Here is a 19,632-nt window from a genome sequence, read left to right on the forward strand (position 1 = left end):
GCAGTTTCAGCTCAATGCATATTCACAGGGCTGAAAAATCTGGTATTGTACCTATATGTCTAGGAGAAGGCAAGGAAGATGTGTGATAAACAGACACCTCGCAGTACAAGTAGACTTTAAAATGACAGTAGAAACAAAATGGCTTTAAAAAAAGTTTGTAAAATTAAAGTTGGATTATTATTGGAAGGTCATGAACCAGAGTTAAGTTAGTTTAAGAAACAATGATTTCTTGATACTTGTCTCTTTTCCAATGGTCAAATATGGAGTAGTTTCAAATAAATTCTTTTGATTCTTCTCTTCCTTAGCTTTGCACTATTCAATGAGAAATAATGTCTTTCTAAATGCTTAGCTGGCTAATCCTAAGCAAGCATTTGTGTCTGAACAATTTATACAAATATGCTAGGAAAAATGACAGTCAATGCCGCTTATGGAAATTTTCACAGATTTAAACTAAACTGCAACTTCTCTTAGTTTACTCAACTCTTGCTTTTCTCTAATTTCTGCCTATAAATACAGATAGATTCAGTATCAATTTAAACAAATAATGCTGCTTCTGTATGATATAATTACCAGGCATTATGGACAAAAAAAGAAATTATTTAAATTTTTTTTTTCATTATTGTGTACATTAATTTTCTATTTAATTACACACTCCAGTGTGTAATTAGCATTGTGCCAACAATGCTTGCAAAACTATCTGGAATATGAAAGATACTGATACATACTGTGTATCAGAAAATAAATTTTGAGTCAACTCGGCTGTTCCCTGAAGCAATGAAAGTTTAAATAAATTCTCTTAAGGATAACTATTACCTGAAGCATGGAGACCCATTCCTGAGAAAGTAACTTTGCCATTTTCAAAAAAATCCCAAGAATATCAGAGCATTATGGGGACTTCTCTCTGGAAATGCAGGTCAGTCTCAACTGTGATCAATGTGCTATAAACGAAAAGAGTTTAAAGCCACAAAACTCAAAATTAAATAACCAGCAATAGTTTTATTGCTTATCTACTGTTATGCAATACTTGTAAAAAGAAAGAATTGTCTCAGGTATCAAAAAACTCACAACAGACTGATGCACATATCTGACTACATATGACTGGAAAAGCGTATGGTAAAGTGGAATCAGTATCCATGGAATTGCAAACATTTCTGTCCCAAATGAAGCCCTTTCCAAGCAAAGAAATTGGAGCAGCCTAACCCTGCAGGTTCATATTCTTCAAATATATTTAAACATCTTTCTAGATGTTAGTTAAGTGGTTGAGTTTATATGAACTCAAATGAGCACAGATTGAGCTAAAAAGATTAAATGCAGTTTTTCTTGTAGCCATTACTGTTACATTTTTCTTTTGTTGTTTGCTTGTATTTGTAACATACCTGCAGGGTTCTCAGAAACAGATTTTATTTGACCTGAAGTTTCTGAGGAGGGAGGTAGCAGCCAAAAACCCCTGCCATCATCTAATGGCAATGGTGTAAGATTACGATGAAAATAACATCAGCTGAAGGACGGGCAATATTTAATGAAGGCTGTCTTGTGCTACTGAGTGTACAAACAAAACCAGAAGGTTTTGAAGGTGTCAAACCCAGCAGGTCATATGCTGCATTCTCTGATTTAGAAACTGTTAATAATTTGGATAAATTTCCTCCTTTTCTCACAACAAACTTTTCCACAATGATCCCTTTGTTCTACATCTTCTAGCCTCATCTAGACTTAATACAGGACTAAATATAGGAAGCACCAAGATCTGCTTTTTGTTGCCTACACATTCACTGCTGAAGTACAAGCTAGAACACTTATGGACTGCTCAGTTCAATGGATTGCCCTGCAGTTTGGATCAGCCATAGAATTTATTTATAATCACTCATATGTTCATCCTCTCAGACTTAAAGAACTGGGGCACCTAGAACACAGAAAACATTCCTCTTTTACTAAACTCCCTACAGCATGTAGATAAACATAAAACCATAACAGGAATACCTATGGATAAAGTTCAGCAGTATTTCACAGTAGGAGTACCCCTCTGTGTTTGTCCCTAATGCTTTTGTTTTCCTAATTCCCCAGGCATGAAAGTGCTACTATCACCACAAACCAGCAGATCATCTGCAATATTCAGCACACATCAGAGGGAAATCTGTTTTAGGCAAAGTCCCGTATCTGAAACTTCTGCATACTGTCTCAGGACCATAATCTATGATTCCTTGTAATTTTGCTACTGTATAGGCTAATATTTCTTCAGCACCGATCACTATAAAGTATATTCCTTTATTCAATACTAAAAATTTTCTGTACTGGAAAAAAATGTGCTATTTGATAAGGGGAATATCATTCAAATCCCATTGTCAGATTACAATCTTCTGACTTAGTTTCTCTTCCCTCAGAGTACTGATCATATCTAGAGCCACAACTGTTTAATTACAGGGCTATACTTTCTATATTAGACTTTTTTTTGTATTAGGCTTTTTGCTGTCTAATATTATATCAGACAAAAAGCAACACCAAACACCCTTTTGATTTCCTAATCCAGTTCTGGATTACTTTTGATGCAATGTGCTAGTTTATTTGCCATTTGAAGTGTATGAATGCACTCCTGCTCTATGAGTGTTTTGTCTGCTCTCTACAATAAGGAACAAGAGCAGGTATTATTATTCATCCTCAATTCAGCAGCTAAACAAATGAGTCTGTAATATTGGTGATACCTATAAGACCCATTCACTTATTTAGATCACACTCCCATTAAGTCAATAACTTTTTGAAGAGAAATAATACTTATGTATGACTTACACAGTGATCTCAAAGGAGTTAATTTCTCTTGTGATCAGAAATACACCCATTTTATTAATGGGTTAATTTTATGTGGTTGTAAGGCCTCTATATAACTTATATTTCCCTTTCCATTTCAAAAAAAATCTTAAAAAATACAAAATAACTGAGTTTCACTTATGTAAACAGCCTAAGTCTAATCTTTCACAAATATTTATTTAATTAATCTATTCAGAATCACCAGGGTGTACACTAACTCTTTATTAGCTTGCAGCTGTGTTGTGTTCATAACACTGAGCTAGAGCGTACAGCACTTCAAAGTTCTTTATACCCTGATGAAACACTGAGGGTCACATAATATAAGGCAGTAAATTAATGAAAAGCACAAAACATTGTTTCAAAAGGAAAAGGAAGGTGTAAGAGAGATAAATGAGATGGAGATGATACTGCTTCAGAGAAGTTAGCTTAGCCAGAGTGGAAACCAAGCAGAGTGACTAAAAATGAAGAGATAGACTAGTTTGGGCAGAGGATATAAGGATCAAAGGAAACAGGAGTGGATAGGTCTTCATAATGATTATCAAGGACAACAAGGGACATAATACAATATTGTTCTTCAAGCTACAAAGTAATTTCTTTTCTTACCAGCCCTTTTAAAGACATCCCCCCCCACCCCACTGACTTACCCACAGATAGCTTACACCCTTTTGTTTTTATTCCAAGTCTGTTTTTTGTTTACATATTTAACCTATCTCCATGGTACTCAGTTTTGTACAGGTTGGAGGAGGAGAAGATGAAATAAAGTGTACCTCTATTTATGACTTAAGTGGCTGGTGTAATTTCTTATAAATCCTTTGTAGGTCTTTCAACATTTATTAATGAAATAAATAAAAATTTTAAAGGGTTAAAAGACACTGGGTTGGTTTTATTTGTTTGTTTGTTTGTTTTTTCAATTGCTTTTGTGCTCAAAGAATTTGCACATTGTAAATGCCCATAATGCCAGTGTGCTTTCTGCTTCTCTAACGCAGGGAATTAAGTGCCTGTGAAATGATGGAGGTAAAATAGTAGTACTGCAATATGAACTACTTATTTTGGATGCTTTCTTAACATATTTAGAGCTTGAAAAAAAGTTGATTTCCACAATTAAATTTAAAAAGTTGTGTAATATTTTGAAGGGTACATTTTACACAGATACTTACGTTACTCCATTTTTTAAAAATCTTTCTCTGAAATTTTGTTCTCTCCTACAAAAACACAGTAAAGGTGCAAATGGACACAAACTGAAATGGCAAAATCATGTTTTAAAGCATGTGAGTTTTATCATTTGCATGTGAAAGACACTGGAGACAAAAGTATTCTGTAACTTGTTTCTTAGTGAGGAATGATGCCAGATACATTCAGTGAGGAAATAACCACACTTCTTAGAGCATCTGGAAACAATGAGGATGAATTGTACATTCCACAAAGGTTTAAAGTTATACTAAAATTTGATGATTTTATGTAGCTTTATTTTTATGCAATACTGGGTTACAGAATACTTATGGCAAATTAGCACCTGGAGAAATGAAATTAAATTTAGATAGTTTTCATCCAAGCAAGGTGAAAAACACTTTTTAATTATTTGTCTCACTGTCATGATAACTCCTGTTATTCTGTGACTAACTCTCCACAAAAATAGCTCAGGAAAATTCTATAGGGAAACTGAAATAAAACTATGTGCAGCAAATGTCACATATTAGCATTCTTGCTATTGATGTTTGTTTCTGCCCACATACATAGCAGCAGCAAATTTTCTGAAGTACACAGTAAGTTAATGAAAGTGACTACACTAAACTTGTTAATAAATGGTGCTCAGTAAAAGAGTTTGCTCACTTCTCTCAGTTCCTGCTTCAGGTCTGATGCATGCAGCTGTCCTGAAGATATACACTCAGCATTAACAGGTATTTGCTGTCCACATAATAGATGACTAAAGCATTCTTCTAGAAGTGACTGAGGCAATGACAAAGGAACACACTGAGAACTACTACCAAGATAAAGTTAAGACAGTAAAATCTTGAAAAGCTTGATATCTTTTCTTTGGTCTGTAGTCCTATAAATATATTAAAATGCATTAACTAAACATAAACTTCGTTAATTTTTCATATGTAAAGAGCTCGTCAATGAAAACTTATTTATAGAAATGATGCAGTTTGTTGAACAGCTGTGTGTCAAAAATGCATTGTGCTTGAAAGTAACCTACAAATGGTTCCAAAGCTATATGTTTACTTTGGCTGATTCCAAATGTAAATCTCCCAATAATAAAGAAAGCAAGAGGTCAGTCTGAGATCATTTCAGCAAGCTCCCTGTCAATAATATTTATGGGTGATGGGTTCTACCCATGTTGTTTCTGTTCACATGTCTTTGTGTAATTACAGACACTCCCTTAGTCTGGAGCACGTCAAAACATGATGCCACTCAAGATACCCTTGCACCATGCCCCAAATTCTCCATTTAAAGAAAATGGTAACAGCACCATATTGGGAAGACAATACATGTAATCACAAACTAGTGGAAGTTCCTTACACAGAAACTAGTCATAGAAAAATTGCTATGTAAAACCATCTAAATTTCTTTTTGAAGATCTAATGACAATGTAGGTCAGAGTTGGAAATTAGCTAGAGTGAGAAAAGTACAAGATGCTAAAGGTTTTGGCTTTGTTCTTTACAAACACCTTTTCTCTTCAAAAGATTAAAAGCCTTTCACATAAAAAGACTGGAAAAAATAAAGGAATATTCATTGGATAGCCATAAGGATGGATCCACTTAAATTATGCTGAAACACAGTCCTGCCAAGCTGCTCTAGAGAGATATCCACCATTTTCCCCCTTCCTCTCTCTTCAGCCATCATGAACGGAGAGGATTTGGAGAAGGGAAGTGGTAATGTCAAAGCTGTGAAAGTATGTACCTTGATTTTATTTCCTTTACAAGTTTTGATTAATGAAGCTCTCTAAAACTATATACATGAAAAGGAAAACAACTTTAACTCTAAATTAGTGAACTCTGGTTGTTTGGGGTTTTTATTACTTTTTAAAAATATATTTTAATTTAACAATCGCTTGCACAAGATCAGGGAAAGCACCAGGAAAAGCCCTTTCAGTCACTGGAACAGATGTTCTAAGCTTCCCTACTGCTCTTCCTTTTCCTTCCTCTCCGACGTGTTCCTGGGATTTGCTTGTCACCCCTCTGGAAGCACAATGACTACTTTGTTTGATTATTCTATTTCGTATTTCTTTAGGTTTCCTGTGACAAAACATACACTCTAACAAAAATTTACACACGTGTCTCTACATGCTCAATAGAACTTTTAGGGATTGTTTTCTTATTTCTACTCTACTGCAACTGCATTGCTTGAATATATGACAATTCCTGGAAACAGTGTGATATTGAGGTGATTTAAAACACTACTAATAAGTTTCTGTGCAATACCACACACTTATTTTTAACTTCCACTCATACAGTAAGATGTAACTGCAGCTAAACTTTGCAGTACTCTATGTAGACTATTTCAGAAAGTGTCTTAAATTTTATTTAGTTTTTGTCAACTGTTCATTTTTAAAATGCTTTTTAGTAGCATACACCTTTTCTTTCAGTGTGTCTAAAAAAAATGAATAGTAGGAACAGATTGCTTTTGCTAGAGTTTATGAGTGTGGAAGCAAGGGATAGGGAATAAAGAAGCTCAACATCATTTAGATGAAAATTATTTCTAATATCACTTTTAAACTTTCAACAGAAATAGATCACTATAATCTAAACAATCTAAACAAACAAAAGCAATCTAAATAATCTAAAAGCAAACTCTGGAAATTACTGAGAAAATGGGAGAGCCAGGCAGCTGAAGAAAGAAAGGTTTCCTGACATGCAAAGGAATCACCCAATCTTCATATGATGTGAGAAAAACTCAGTTACTGGTTCTTCTGGATCTGGTAGAATTACCCTTCCAATTTTAAGAGAATATTTCTTCTATGCTGAGAAAACAAAAAAATTTGCAGTACATTCTAACTAACTAACTATTCAATTAAACCATACAAAGAATTGGTAACAGTACTGTGAAGTTTCATCTTGGCACCATTAACATAGATCTCCAAGAAATGAAACATGCTGTTTGTCTATGTAGAAAAATATTCATTTTTCCTTCATTTAAGTGGTCAAACTCTCATTTTATACTTGTCATACTTGAATTACACTGTTCATTTTGACTTCTTAACATCTTTTCTGCTGGGTGAAAAAGCACGTTCCAGCTGAAAAACTTCCCCCATCAAAACTGCAGAAATTCAAGGAGTAACTTGAAGTTAAGAGTCAGTCTTGGGTCAGAAATATGTGGAGGTCTGTAAGGGTATCGATACATGTTAGTGTTGCTCCTACCTGGGCAATCTAGCTAAACAAAAATTTCCTTGAACTTTGGTCTGTACTGTTGATTATCTCTAGCAGTAATCTTAAGTTTTTAAACCTTCTGTGTATATCAAATAAAACCTTTATTTAGAATTTCTCTAAATGTCATACTATTGTTGCCTCAAGTACTACTGAATTGCATATTCAAATATTAACAAGTGTTTTAACAAACAGAACATAACACTGCAATTTTAACACTGGAAATACATATATTAATTTTTTTGAAGATTAATGATTTTAATAACAGCATAAATCAATAAAATCTTCTAATTAACATTACTATAAGATATTACTACAGAGTAAAATTTGTAAATCAAAAGAACTTAGTTTTGCTACTTCTCAAGCATCTGACAAGATATTTTATAATTATTTTTATGATTTTATTTTATTAATCCATCACTCTAGCTCTATTTTTTTATTATTTTATTCGTTTTGATATATTTCTTGAGTAGTTAAGCATTATGTGCCTATTCTAGCTATGTATTTTCCAGTTTTTTTCTATTCGATCTCTTTCCACCATTTGGAACTGAATTCCAGAAGACCATGCAGAGAACTTCAATTCCAAAATAGCTAATGCAAAATGGATGATAGATTAAAGGACAAATGAAAATAAAATCTCAGTATCTCAATGAAGATAAACAATTTTCAGGTTCAATCCTTGTATCTCAATCAGCCTAGTGAAGAACAAGTTCATCACTGCCTGCCAGAAATGCCAATGCCACATTAAACAGCATTACAGTAAGCGTCTGAAATATTAAAGATTTAAAACAATTAATAACTATTGGCTAAAAACTATTTAAATTCTGAAAATCTAAAATTATTCCCACTGAATGGATTCTCTGTTTTAATAGATAGTAATTAGTTTATTTAGCAATGTCCTTCTGTGAGACTATTCATAAATAAATGTTTCCAAGTACTTTCCTGGATCAGCAAGGAAAATTCCAAGGAGATTAAAATTTGTGTGTAATACTACAAACGTGTGAAACATATTAATTTACTATGAAATACATGAATAAGATATAGTAAGAAAAAAATAACATGCAACACCTAGTTTTCCATTTTGTATAACTAAACTCCCTCTCCTGCATTTTCTAGTTAATGGAAATAATCAGTTTATTAATCCTTGAAATAGGATTCATTTCATACAAACTTACATCTGAGCTAATCATAGATTCATTAAAAACAGACTACATGAGATTATGTAGAAACTTGTCCAATTTCCCCTTGAAAGACACCAGTGATGATTTTTCATCACATCACCTACGATTTGCTTATGGTGGAAACAAACAGGTACTTCTAGTGCATTTCATTCAGCACAGGGCAGTGCTCACCTCAGGGACTCGCAAAAAACTTTCTGAATCTTATTTTCCTCTTTCACTAAGTACAGGGAGAGAAAAGTACCCAGAACCACACCACAAAATGCCAAGAAGTGTTCTCAGCCTTGTGGTTATCAGATGGGCCATGAAGGTGCTCAGAGGGCTGGAGCACCTCTCCTATGATGACAGGCTGAGGGAGCTGGGGTTGTTCAGCCTGAAGAAGACTCAGGGGCAGACCTTAGAGCACCTTCTGGACCTTAAAGAGAGTTGAAGTGGAACTTTTTACAAGAGAATGTAGTGATAGGACAAAGGAGAACAGTTTTAAACTCAAGGAGGGAGGTTTGGATTAGATATTAGGAAGAAATTCTTTACTGTGAAGTGGTGAGGCACTGGAGCAGGTTGCCAGAGAAACTGAGGATGGCCTATCCCTGAAGTGTTCAAAGGCCAGTTTGGACAGGGCTTTGAGCAACCTGGTCTACTGGAAGGTGTCCCTGCCCATGGCAGGGGTGTTGGAAGTAGAAGATCTTCAAGGACCCTTCCAGCCCAGCCATGTCATGATCCTGTGATTCTATGAACCTGAAAAATACTGTTGAATCAGAAAACTGCCGTCTTGTGTTTAATTTCCTTTCACAGTTTATTGTGAATACCTTGAAAATTGAAGTCACAGCCAAAAGAACACCAAGTAGTACACCTTCTTTGTGAACTTCAACCAAAATACTCTTTATCTTTGCTTCCCTCTTTCTCTCCACTCAGATCTGACTACTCCTTTTGTGTTATGCACGGAGACAACCCGATTAGCCATCACAGAGAGAAAACTAAATTTCCTCTCTGATATGCAATACAGAAACTATATTAATCTTTGAATTAAGATTTTCTGCATTCACACTCTCCACACCAGTAGAATATTTCTAAAAATGAACTTAATTTTCAAGGAAAATAAATTATATTCAATTTTTCACACTATTGTATTACCTACAGCAAAAGCAGAATCTTTCTTGGCACAGATTCTGAATTATTTATTCTATCCATATCCTTAGCTAGAACTAATATGTGATAGTAGCAGCTGTTGAAATAGTTGTCTTTCACAAGCAGCTTGAATAATTGTGGAGGAAAGCAAATTCTAGTATCAGAAGTGAAAAACGGGAGACAGTTTGTTGTTAAATTGTTGCTGACAGAGTAGCTAATTGTTTGGCTTGCAGAGAAGTAATCACGTTTTAACACTGCTGAAGTTAAAGGGTCAAGAAACAAAACTACCTATTTGGTACAATCAGGACCAGCTAACTACATAAACATCTCAGGAGGGAAAATGGAAGGTAGCAGACAGAACAAACTCTTCTCCTTTCCTAAAGTTCTCAGATTTTGTAGCCTTCTCTCCCAAGTATTAACCCCAATGGGTTTTAAGTCTTTAACTCCTGTGAGCAATATTGACATACAATTACGCTCAAGCTTCAATTTTGTAAAATAAAGGTTTTCTGAGTTTGTGCCAACTGAGTGCACCTCCTCACAATCTGCAAGGGTAAACAAGCAGACATTTTAAAATGGCAGAAAGTAAGAACAAACAGGGGAAAAAGTCTAAACAGCAAGGAATGCCATTGTGAAATAAACAAAATAAAAAACGGAAACAAAATTTTTGAAAACATTTGTTAGATTTACAATTTAAAAAATAAATTAATCAAACCACAACAAGACAAACAAACAGGAAAACCCCATCAGTTCAACATCAAAAAAAGCAAGAAATATATTTGCTTCTGCCCCTTAATGGCTTATCACTATGCCTGGACCAGTGGAGTAATTCAGAATCTCTACCTTTGCTAGCAGCATCGTTTTTAGCAGTATGTGAGTGGACTCCCATTCCCCCCACTGGCAGGATGGGAGAGAATAGGAAGAAGAAAGCAAGAAAACCTTCATAAGAACGACAGTTTCACGATAAAGACAGTTTAGTAACTTAAGTAATGACAGAGGTAAAAAACAAAACAAGTGATGCAAAGGAAATCAGTCACGACCTCCTGATACCCATCCCTCCTCTGAGCAATGGCTGCTTACTCCAGAAAACACGTCCCACAATTTTTACTGCTGAGCATGATGTTATATGGTATGGAACATCCCTTTGGTCAGCTCAGGTCAGCTTTCCTGGCTATATCCCCTTCCAACTTCTGGCCCATTCTCAGCCTACTCATTGAGAGGAGGAAAAAGTGAGGAAAAGAGAAAGCCTTGATGGCCTACAAGCACTGCTCAGCAATAACAGACACACTGGCGTGTTACTAATGTTGTTTTAGTCACGAACAAAAATACAACAGCATACTGGTTGCCACAAAGAAAATTAATGTAGTCTCAGCCTAGACCCAGTACACAGTCCCTTGTATCACACAGTACAATTCATAACCTTAAGTTAGCTGTTTGCAAAAGAGGCCTCCTGCACCCAGAATGCAAGCAGCAAGAAATGCCTTCAAACTGTATTGATGGATGATGTTTCAGAAGTCCCACTTTGAAGTAGATGACTGAATATGTAAGAGACCATGGTGCCAGATGCATACAGAACAAGCCAAAAGAATTACTCAATAACCTTTGACAGGCTCCCATTAAGTACTTTGCATTGTGTTAACAAGGTTGTGTAAACTTGAACCCAGAGTGAATTAAGAATACCCAAGCCTCATTGATGAGTGTTTTTTGAACAGGAGTGCTGGAGCACCTTTCATCTAACCTGAGTGACATTTAGAATACAGGGCATCCTTTACAGAGAGCGAAGACGTAAGTATGATTTTCTAAAAGTTAGATGAGTTCACCATCCTTAACATCCTGCTTTCTGGACATCCACCCATAATCACTATATTACTATATTACTAGCTTAATGTGTTGTAACAAGCTTAATATGTTATATACCTCCATCAGTGGTGTTTCTGGTGCCCAAACCTCCTTTTTTAAAGCATTTCTTCCAAACTGCAAACCCACCATATTCAAATAAAGAGGACTTTATATCAACCATTATTTGAAAAAAAAGCAAAGACATAATTTTGATAAAATAAGAAATAATAAATCTTGAATTCTCTCAGGAGCTTTGGCAACAGCCCACCTCATCTCACAGAACCAGCTCCTTCCTTTACTACCTGACACATTTTTCTAACCCTATTCTGATCATAGTAACAGGCTGTGCTAGTAGCAAAGTCTCTTTGCAGATTTATCTCCAGGTGCATTGTGATCTCTTCTCCTTCTGGAGCTTCTTTCAGCCATATGACTTACTGTTGTTCCAGGAAATTTTGCTTAGTGCATCTACTGAATTCCCATGTACAGGGCAAGGATGCATTTCTCTCTCATTCCTCACCTCTGTTGTGTTACATTGGCAGTTCTGGAGCACTTGGTTTTTACAAACAATCCTCAAGGGAAGTAACTTACCATTTTGTGAGGAGTAACTTTCAGGAAGTTTAGGGGGTTTTGTGTGCAACAATACAAGCAGCAGGAGAGCAGTTCACCAATACACAATAGATCTGACCATGCTTTACTGAGATTGTAAGAGATTCAGCTTGATGGTATTACCCAGCACCAAGAAAAGGACTGCAAGATCATGCAGTTGCACTTTATCTTGACCTAGAGAGATCACCTTCAAGTAATAAATGCAAGTTTAGTTCCTTTGCCCATGTGATTTCTGCCTTGTTGATAAGACTGTCAAAGCCTATGTCATTTATGGTTGCTACAGATGCTATTCTGAGATACAGTTGTCAGTGAATCAACTGATAACTGCTAATAAACAGGCAACAGGGGGTAACAATGTTTTATCTATATGGCCTTGCACTGCACACCGGAAAAGCACTGCAAATTGAGTGAATGTGAACTGGCTTTGTCCTCATACAGTCAATCTGATAAATGAAACAAATCAGTAAAACCTGACCACTATTCAATAAATTATTTCAGGTTAGATCAAACACTGTAGTAAATTGTATTTCAAAATGGAATTAAATAACTGGAAAAATTTTAATAATCAAATATATGACAAACCTGATGATAGCACTGTCTTTATAGGAAAAAAGAGCAAATTCATTTGAAACAAGGCTAGAGACAGAACAGTTTGGACAAAAAATATTCTGTACACCAATAAAAAATCAAAGTGGAATGACTTACCACTTCTTCATGGGTAGCACTTTCTACATTTATACCATTAACCTAAAAACAGATATGATAGGGAGAAAATTATTTGTAATGTGAAGTTAGTTACTGAAATAAAAGCAACTATGAAACAAATGTCTGCTGATAAAAGCAAATGTTTACTGACCTGTATTATTGCATCTCCTATAAATAACATTCCTGTCTGTTCAGCTGTGGGATTACAGAAGGAGTAGATTTTAATTGATAGTAGTACTGAAAAAAATGCTATATTTTCTTCCAGCAATTGGTTTAACACACTGTTTGTAATCTTCAGTTGAAACTGATTTGGTTGTGAAAATACAAGGCACAGCAATCAGTATTCATCTAACAAAGATAATAGATTCCTAGCAATTTTGAACAAATTAAGAGAGCTACTTTCCTTGCATAAAGAACTTGTTTAGTATGGATTACAAATGTCAATTCTCACTAATGAAGGATTTCATTAAATTATGTGGAAAATGTGATTCACACTTTTCATTATTCTTCCACAAAAGGGAAAAAGGAGTTTCTGAAACTCTTTAGCAATTCCTTTCCCCCTGAACAAATTTACAGGGACTGCTGTAATCAAAGAGGTTGTGACTGGAATTTAATACAATTCTTTAACAAGAAGTTTGAGTTAGTTTTGTCCCTAAGAATAACATTATTCCAATCTGCAATTTGCATGTTTCCTGCCTTACAGAGTTAATGGGAATAACGTTATGAGATTCCAGATAATTCTCAATAGATACAAACAATGACATTTTTGAGGTCTATTCTCTAACTTTCAAATTTTAAACTTTTTTTTTGGTTGGAATTTGAGGATGTTTACCTCATGAAATGTATCACTTAATTAAAAGTAAGGTTATTATCCTGCAAAGACTGATAGTATTAAAGAAGGCTTATTAGTCTTATACATGATCTTTAAGGTCACAGCTTGAGGCTTAGAAGAATGCAATCAATGTTAACAGAGACAGTATTATGAGAAATGGAAATAGAAGTAAAAAAGAAAGAAAAACTGCATAGAGAATTCAGGATTTCTGCAATTCAGGTGTTGCTACTGCAAATGTACCTTTGTTACAAAACAGCACTTTTTTAAAAATAATTTTTTCATCACTCTCTTGGCGGATAAAAAATAATAGTTCGTTATTCAATACTAAAGAAATATTTCACTATTTATTTTAAACATCATGCTACTTCAGTTGCACTGAAGGTCTTTACTCCACTTCTCATCCTACTTTGTATTTAAAAATATGCATGAAATTTGTAATAGCTGGTTTAGAAAAGACATCTATGTACAGAAATTTAACTGAATTAAAGCAGTTCAAAACCATCACAAAGTAATCTGAAGTAGCCTGTACATATATTGCTAGAGGTGCTTAACATTAGCTTGGGCATCTCAATACTAAACTTCTATTTGAGATGTCAGTAATACATACACTAATAGTGAAAAATGTGAACAATTTTCTGTAAGAGGTGAAAACAGAAAAATGTAGGGCAAGAAAGCAAAGCATAATGAACCAGAAAATGTTTGTGTGAAAGTGGAGATCCTGATGGAAGAGTGCATGATGAAGATTTGTGGGCAGGTAGGAATGTACTACCACTCTCCTGGATCTTCATCTATCTGTGATCCACTGCATAATGACACAACAGCACAGTTGTGCAACACTAAGTCTTCTGAGTAAACTGCTCAGTTGTAACAAATGTTATAATAAAATATATAGACTAGTATTCATGCAAAAAAGGCAAGACTAAATTCTAGACACAGGTAAAATTCTTGAAACAGCACTATTTAACAGCACAAGGCTTGAAGGAAAAGCAGGGATATGAAAAGGTATAAAACCTCAAGGAAGAAAACTGGGTAAATGGAGGATTGTAACTTGGCAGCACAGAGGAAAATTCCCTTCCAGGGAGCAGTGGAAGCTGAACCTTTCCCATGGGACTGTTGACTGCCAGGTCAAGCAAAGACCCATTGCTCATTCCACAGGGGTGATGAATACTGCAATATCCCCAGCCGCATCATGTGCATTAGCCAATAAATTTTACAGTTTAAGAGCACAGAGCAATTACATCCTGCTTGCAGGGTCTCAAAAAGCAATCAAGTCTGTCCACATAAGTAAATGAGAGAAGGAGCATTATTTGGTCAATACCAAACACTCTACAAACTGAAACAAGCAGAGCTTTTGGGACAATCAGAGAATTTTCTCTAGAAGTGCATTATGCTGCATACTAAACCAATAATCTGGATACCAGCTGATGCCATCATGGGTATGCTTGCATGCCTGTGATGAAACACTTTGGGTTTAGCCAACGGTCTAGAATTTAAAATCAATGATGACTAATAAAAAATACATTTTCCAAAAATCAAATTGTAGGGGGTGTGTCACTACAATGCATAATTTACAATATAGTTTACAAGTATATTAGAAATAAAGTGACTGGAAAAACTCTTTGGATACAAAAAGTCAGTCCTGTTTCTCCAAGGCATATTTTAAACCTGAAGACAAGACATCTATTGATATTTTCATGAAGTCACATTCTCTCTACATGACAAAAATATTAAGTAAAATCTTCCGGGCTATGTGAAACTCTTTCTCCCCCTGGTAACATCCTCATGTACAAAGGTGCTTATGAAAGGCTGCTCTAAGTTATCAGGCACTATGTGAAAAATGCAGCAATACTAAAACCAAAATACTTGAAAAAGAGCTTTGGGCTACCAGGGAGCATATAACCTTATTCACCGAAACAATAAACACAACTTTTGCAGAATCCAATTTACCTCTTGAAGTTTTATTTGAAATAATATTTTAGTAGAACTGAATTGAACGTGTACAGAAAAAAGACTAAAAAGAAAATAAGCACAAAGTACTGATAAGCAGAGACATACCAGGCTGTAAAAGAAAATGAGGCATGTTACAATAAATAGTGCTACATCACCTTTACTCTTCATCTTAATTATCTCTAAAAAGGTTTAATGCTGATTAAATGCTGTACATTGATTAAATTCAAAAGTAATACTAAATGGAAGAAAGCAGGAGGGAAACCTAAAAGGGCTTATGATGAAATAATGGTAAGAAAATAATCATTAAAAAAATGGATATCTAATTTTTGAGAATATTAGATTTGAAAAACTTTCCCAAATGTACATGATCCATCATTCTAATCTTTACAAAAAAAAAAAAACCTTGGACAGAGCCATGAACTATTAAAAATTCTTTTGCACTCAGTGAGAAGGGAAAAGAATCAGTAATTCTAGCTTTGCTCTGCTTACTTTTCTATCCACTAGGGCTGTATCAACTTTTCCAAAATTTGCTAGGTAGTGAAATGGTAAATTTACTGAACAGAGTCTTGGGAAATTCTTATTTACAACTAGGTAATTGATGCACATCTCTATGCAGATTTGAGTCTGTAGATAACCTGATGTCTATATTTTTCAAGATTGCTTACAACACATATTTTCATTAAATTTTTTTTGAATTCCTGAATCACATGAGAAACATACAAGGTACTATGTCTTATGACAAGAAGTGCTGCTTAAAGCACACAATGAGCTGCACTGACTTCGTGGGCCTTTCAACTCACAAGCTTAACATTAAATATATGCAAAAGTATTTAATTGCATAAAGAAAATCTAAAGGAATAGTTAAAAAACTAGATGAAAGAAAAAGACTGGAAAAATTAGTATTAAGGATGCAAAAGACTAACACATCCAGATGTATTTTTCCCTCCTCTTCCGTGAACTGGACATAACTACACTCATGACTGTAAAGATACACCTGCTTCAAGGAAGACCTTTAATCTGTGATTTAAAACACAACTATACTAACTCAATTATTGAAAACTACCTTGCTAGGGAAGTTTTTAACACCGAACATACTCTTAATAGGACTTGTTTAAATTTAATTTCTTTGTTTAAAAAAAAAAACAACCGAAACTTTCCACATTTCTATTTTTCACCGTAAAGCTTCCTTACCTTAGTTTCCTTTCTCCTCTTTATTTGTGTCTCACTTATCATGTAAGGAAAAGCTGTAAATCACTCAATAATACAATGTGTTTAATCAAACACCTGTTTCATTATTCTCATGTGCCATGTTTCCCACACTGAATCAAGTGACAGATGGCAAACTGAGTCCCCTCTCCACTTTTCCTCAGTGCCTGTGGAGCAAGCACTAAGAGAACATCATGATCCTAAAAATCCTGTATCTACCCATGAAGAAGTCACTTCTAGATCTAAGCACAGACAAGCCTGAAGCACTGAAGCTCAACATGTTGTAAGAGTCAATGCAATCTGAGAAACAGAATGAGTGAGAGAGAAAGGTACTGGACACAGGGGTGGGCAAAGACTGGACATAGCAGGACATGTTTTTCAACAGGAAAATATTACAGAGCAGAATATGGTATGAGGATAGGTGTTTGATACTGGCTTTGTTCTTTCACCTTCTCCTTTTAGATGACCTCAGCAAAAAAGACAGGTTTTCAAAACATACTGTTCACTAGAAGCTTCTACTGATAAAAGCATTTTTCTGTCAATGCCTAGAATTGAATACAATCTGAAAAGAAAATTACTGTAACAGCAAATTTCTAGTACTTTTCACTGCAAACTATTAATGGGACAAACTTACCTTTATTAAAAACAAATAAAAATTGTGCTATATTTTATGAATACCAAAAAGTAAAATGAGTAAGATGTATAAGGGCAGTTAGGAATCCAAAGAGCATACCAATGGGCATTAAGGGACCTTAACCTTAAAACCAAAATCTGTTTAGTCTGTGCCATAATTTTTAAAAGGCAGATGCTATTACAACTGTTTTCTGAGGCTAATTTCAAAATAACAGTTTGGTACTATTGCCTAACCTATGTTACAGCCAAAATTTGACAAGTTTTTTCTGAGGTAGGGACAATGGTTGCTTATATACCCAAACTGAGAAGACTAGAATCTGGAGTAGTCTTTGGCATGACATTCTCTTTAATTAAATGTGCTTTGGAGGTCAGCTGAAAAAAGTATTATAGTTTGGTTCTAATTCTACCCACCCAACTCTTAGCAGTAACCAAAGCAAAAATTATTTAAGGGCTTTCCAATGGTTTTCTGATTGCAAACAAGTTTTTATCATGAGTTACATTTCTAGTCTGTAACCTGATGTGTAAAAAGTACCAGCATACACTGTGATTAAATTGATTTCAGACCTACTTTAGGAAACAAAAGGAGAAAAATTCAGAATTCCAGGCATTTGTGTGTCTTGATGGAAGATTCTTAAACCAAACCAAATGGCAATGTGATTCTTGTAAGTGTTTCCAAACTCGTTGATGTTGCAGCAGAGAGAGTGCACAGGAAGAGTTATCATGATAAATTCTAGAGAAAAATGCTTGCCATTTTACATTCAGTTCTTGATCACTTGACTTTGCCTTTATAGAAAACCATCAATTATCAAAGTAAAGAAACAAAATTGGAGCATTAATTACTTTAATTTTAAAGTAATTACTTTAAAATAATTTACTTAAAGTAATTACTTTAAAATTTTACCTTTTTAAGAAAAGTCATGACCACTAAGATGTGACTATAATAAAAGCAAGGCAAAGTTTTTTAAGATGTATTTTCAGAAAATTTGATAGTGTTATATTACTATTGCCATTTATTACTTGGGATATTTACCTAACCACAGTCCTTGAGTCTGAAAACAAAACCAAAAATATTCACATATTTTACATGAACAGAATTCAGAAGTATGTAGCAATAATTAAGAAAAGCAATAGTTATAACTATGAATAGGTTATAACTATGAATAAGTTATATTTTGTTCATAAAATAAGTTTTACTAGTCAAGCACAGCTAGGACTCATTTAAAAGTCAGTGAAAAGCTATTTAAAATTGCAAAAATGTAGTATTTCTAGAAATTTTAGAAAGCAGTTTTAGAAGCTCTATGAGTATAATCAATCTAAACTTGATAATATTTCCAGAGTTGAACAGTTGGGCTTGATGATCTTAGAGGTCTTTTCCTTAAAAGTTCTAAGATTTTATGAATTATTACAGTATTTTCCAGGTAAAAATATTTGTGTGCATCTTAAAATTAATTAAGTACTAAACTGTTAATAAATTGACAAAGGAATGTAGTACAATGTAAAGGAAGATGAATCTCATCACACAGTTGCAATATTCTAAAGTATAAGGTTTGCACTAATAGACATATGCTTAAAATCACATGTAAAAGATTTTCTGAGCTGAATAAAACAAGTTATTATTAGGTAACATTATATAAGGAAATAAATTATAATCTGGCATCTTCAATAGTTTTTTCCTAAATGTGCAACTAAGTTTCCATTAATTTCTATTATATTATGACAAAGTTTTAAATGATGTAGAGGTGATGGTGATACCTGAAAAACAAACTTGAAGACTCAGAGGGGATGCCCAAAGCAGCAGAAATACAAGCTTAAATTGAGCTTATAAAGAAAAGATGTAGTTCCTAAAATAGCCTAAAAAGTCTTTAGTTCAGAAATCAGTAAGGGAAAGATAAGAATAGTGAAGAGATGAAAAATATAATTTTTCTGAAATTGCCAAAGGATGTGCAGTGGTTTGGATCTTATTAAATTTCTCAAATTTAATTCCATGTGACATTATCACCAAGTAGAAGTTCTTTTCATTTGCTCCTTCCATCAAATATTCTGTATGATTCTTGACTGCTTCAGCCCCAAAATAATCTGCATGAGTTTTACTCTGAGTTTAATTAGCATGTTTCAATGCAATGGAAACCTTTGATACAGCTGAATGACATGATCTGTCTAGCTGCTTGCTTCTCCAGTTTCAGCACCGAAGCACTGTAGTGAAAGCTTGCTCCAAATCCAAAGTCCGAAATACCATGCACCTGCACAGGGACATCAGTTCTCTCCTGAACACATTATCTGAAAGCATACTAGTTCTCCAATTTCTCTGCACAGAATAATTGTCATTAACATTTTTTTTTTAACCTGGAATGTAGGGATAAAAATTCAAGTGATAATTTTAAGTGCTATTTCATTAGAT

The 19,632-nt window shown here is 34.4% G+C and overlaps 1 protein-coding gene across 1 annotated transcript in view; it reads right to left on the reverse strand.

Moving 5' to 3' along the window:
• SNTG2 (syntrophin gamma 2) overlaps positions 1-19,632 on the reverse strand; it is a 151,495-nt gene that overhangs the window by 92,199 nt on the left and 39,664 nt on the right. The window contains exons 5-6 of the mRNA XM_032101399.1: positions 12,765-12,808; positions 12,614-12,655 (exon numbers count right to left, since the gene is read on the reverse strand). Of these exons, the coding sequence (XP_031957290.1) occupies positions 12,614-12,655; positions 12,765-12,808 (86 nt within the window). The remainder of the gene's footprint in view (positions 1-12,613; positions 12,656-12,764; positions 12,809-19,632) is intronic.

The sequence above is a fragment of the Corvus moneduloides genome, chromosome 3, assembly GCF_009650955.1.
Source record: "Corvus moneduloides isolate bCorMon1 chromosome 3, bCorMon1.pri, whole genome shotgun sequence".
NCBI classification, from domain to species: Eukaryota; Metazoa; Chordata; class Aves; order Passeriformes; family Corvidae; genus Corvus; species Corvus moneduloides.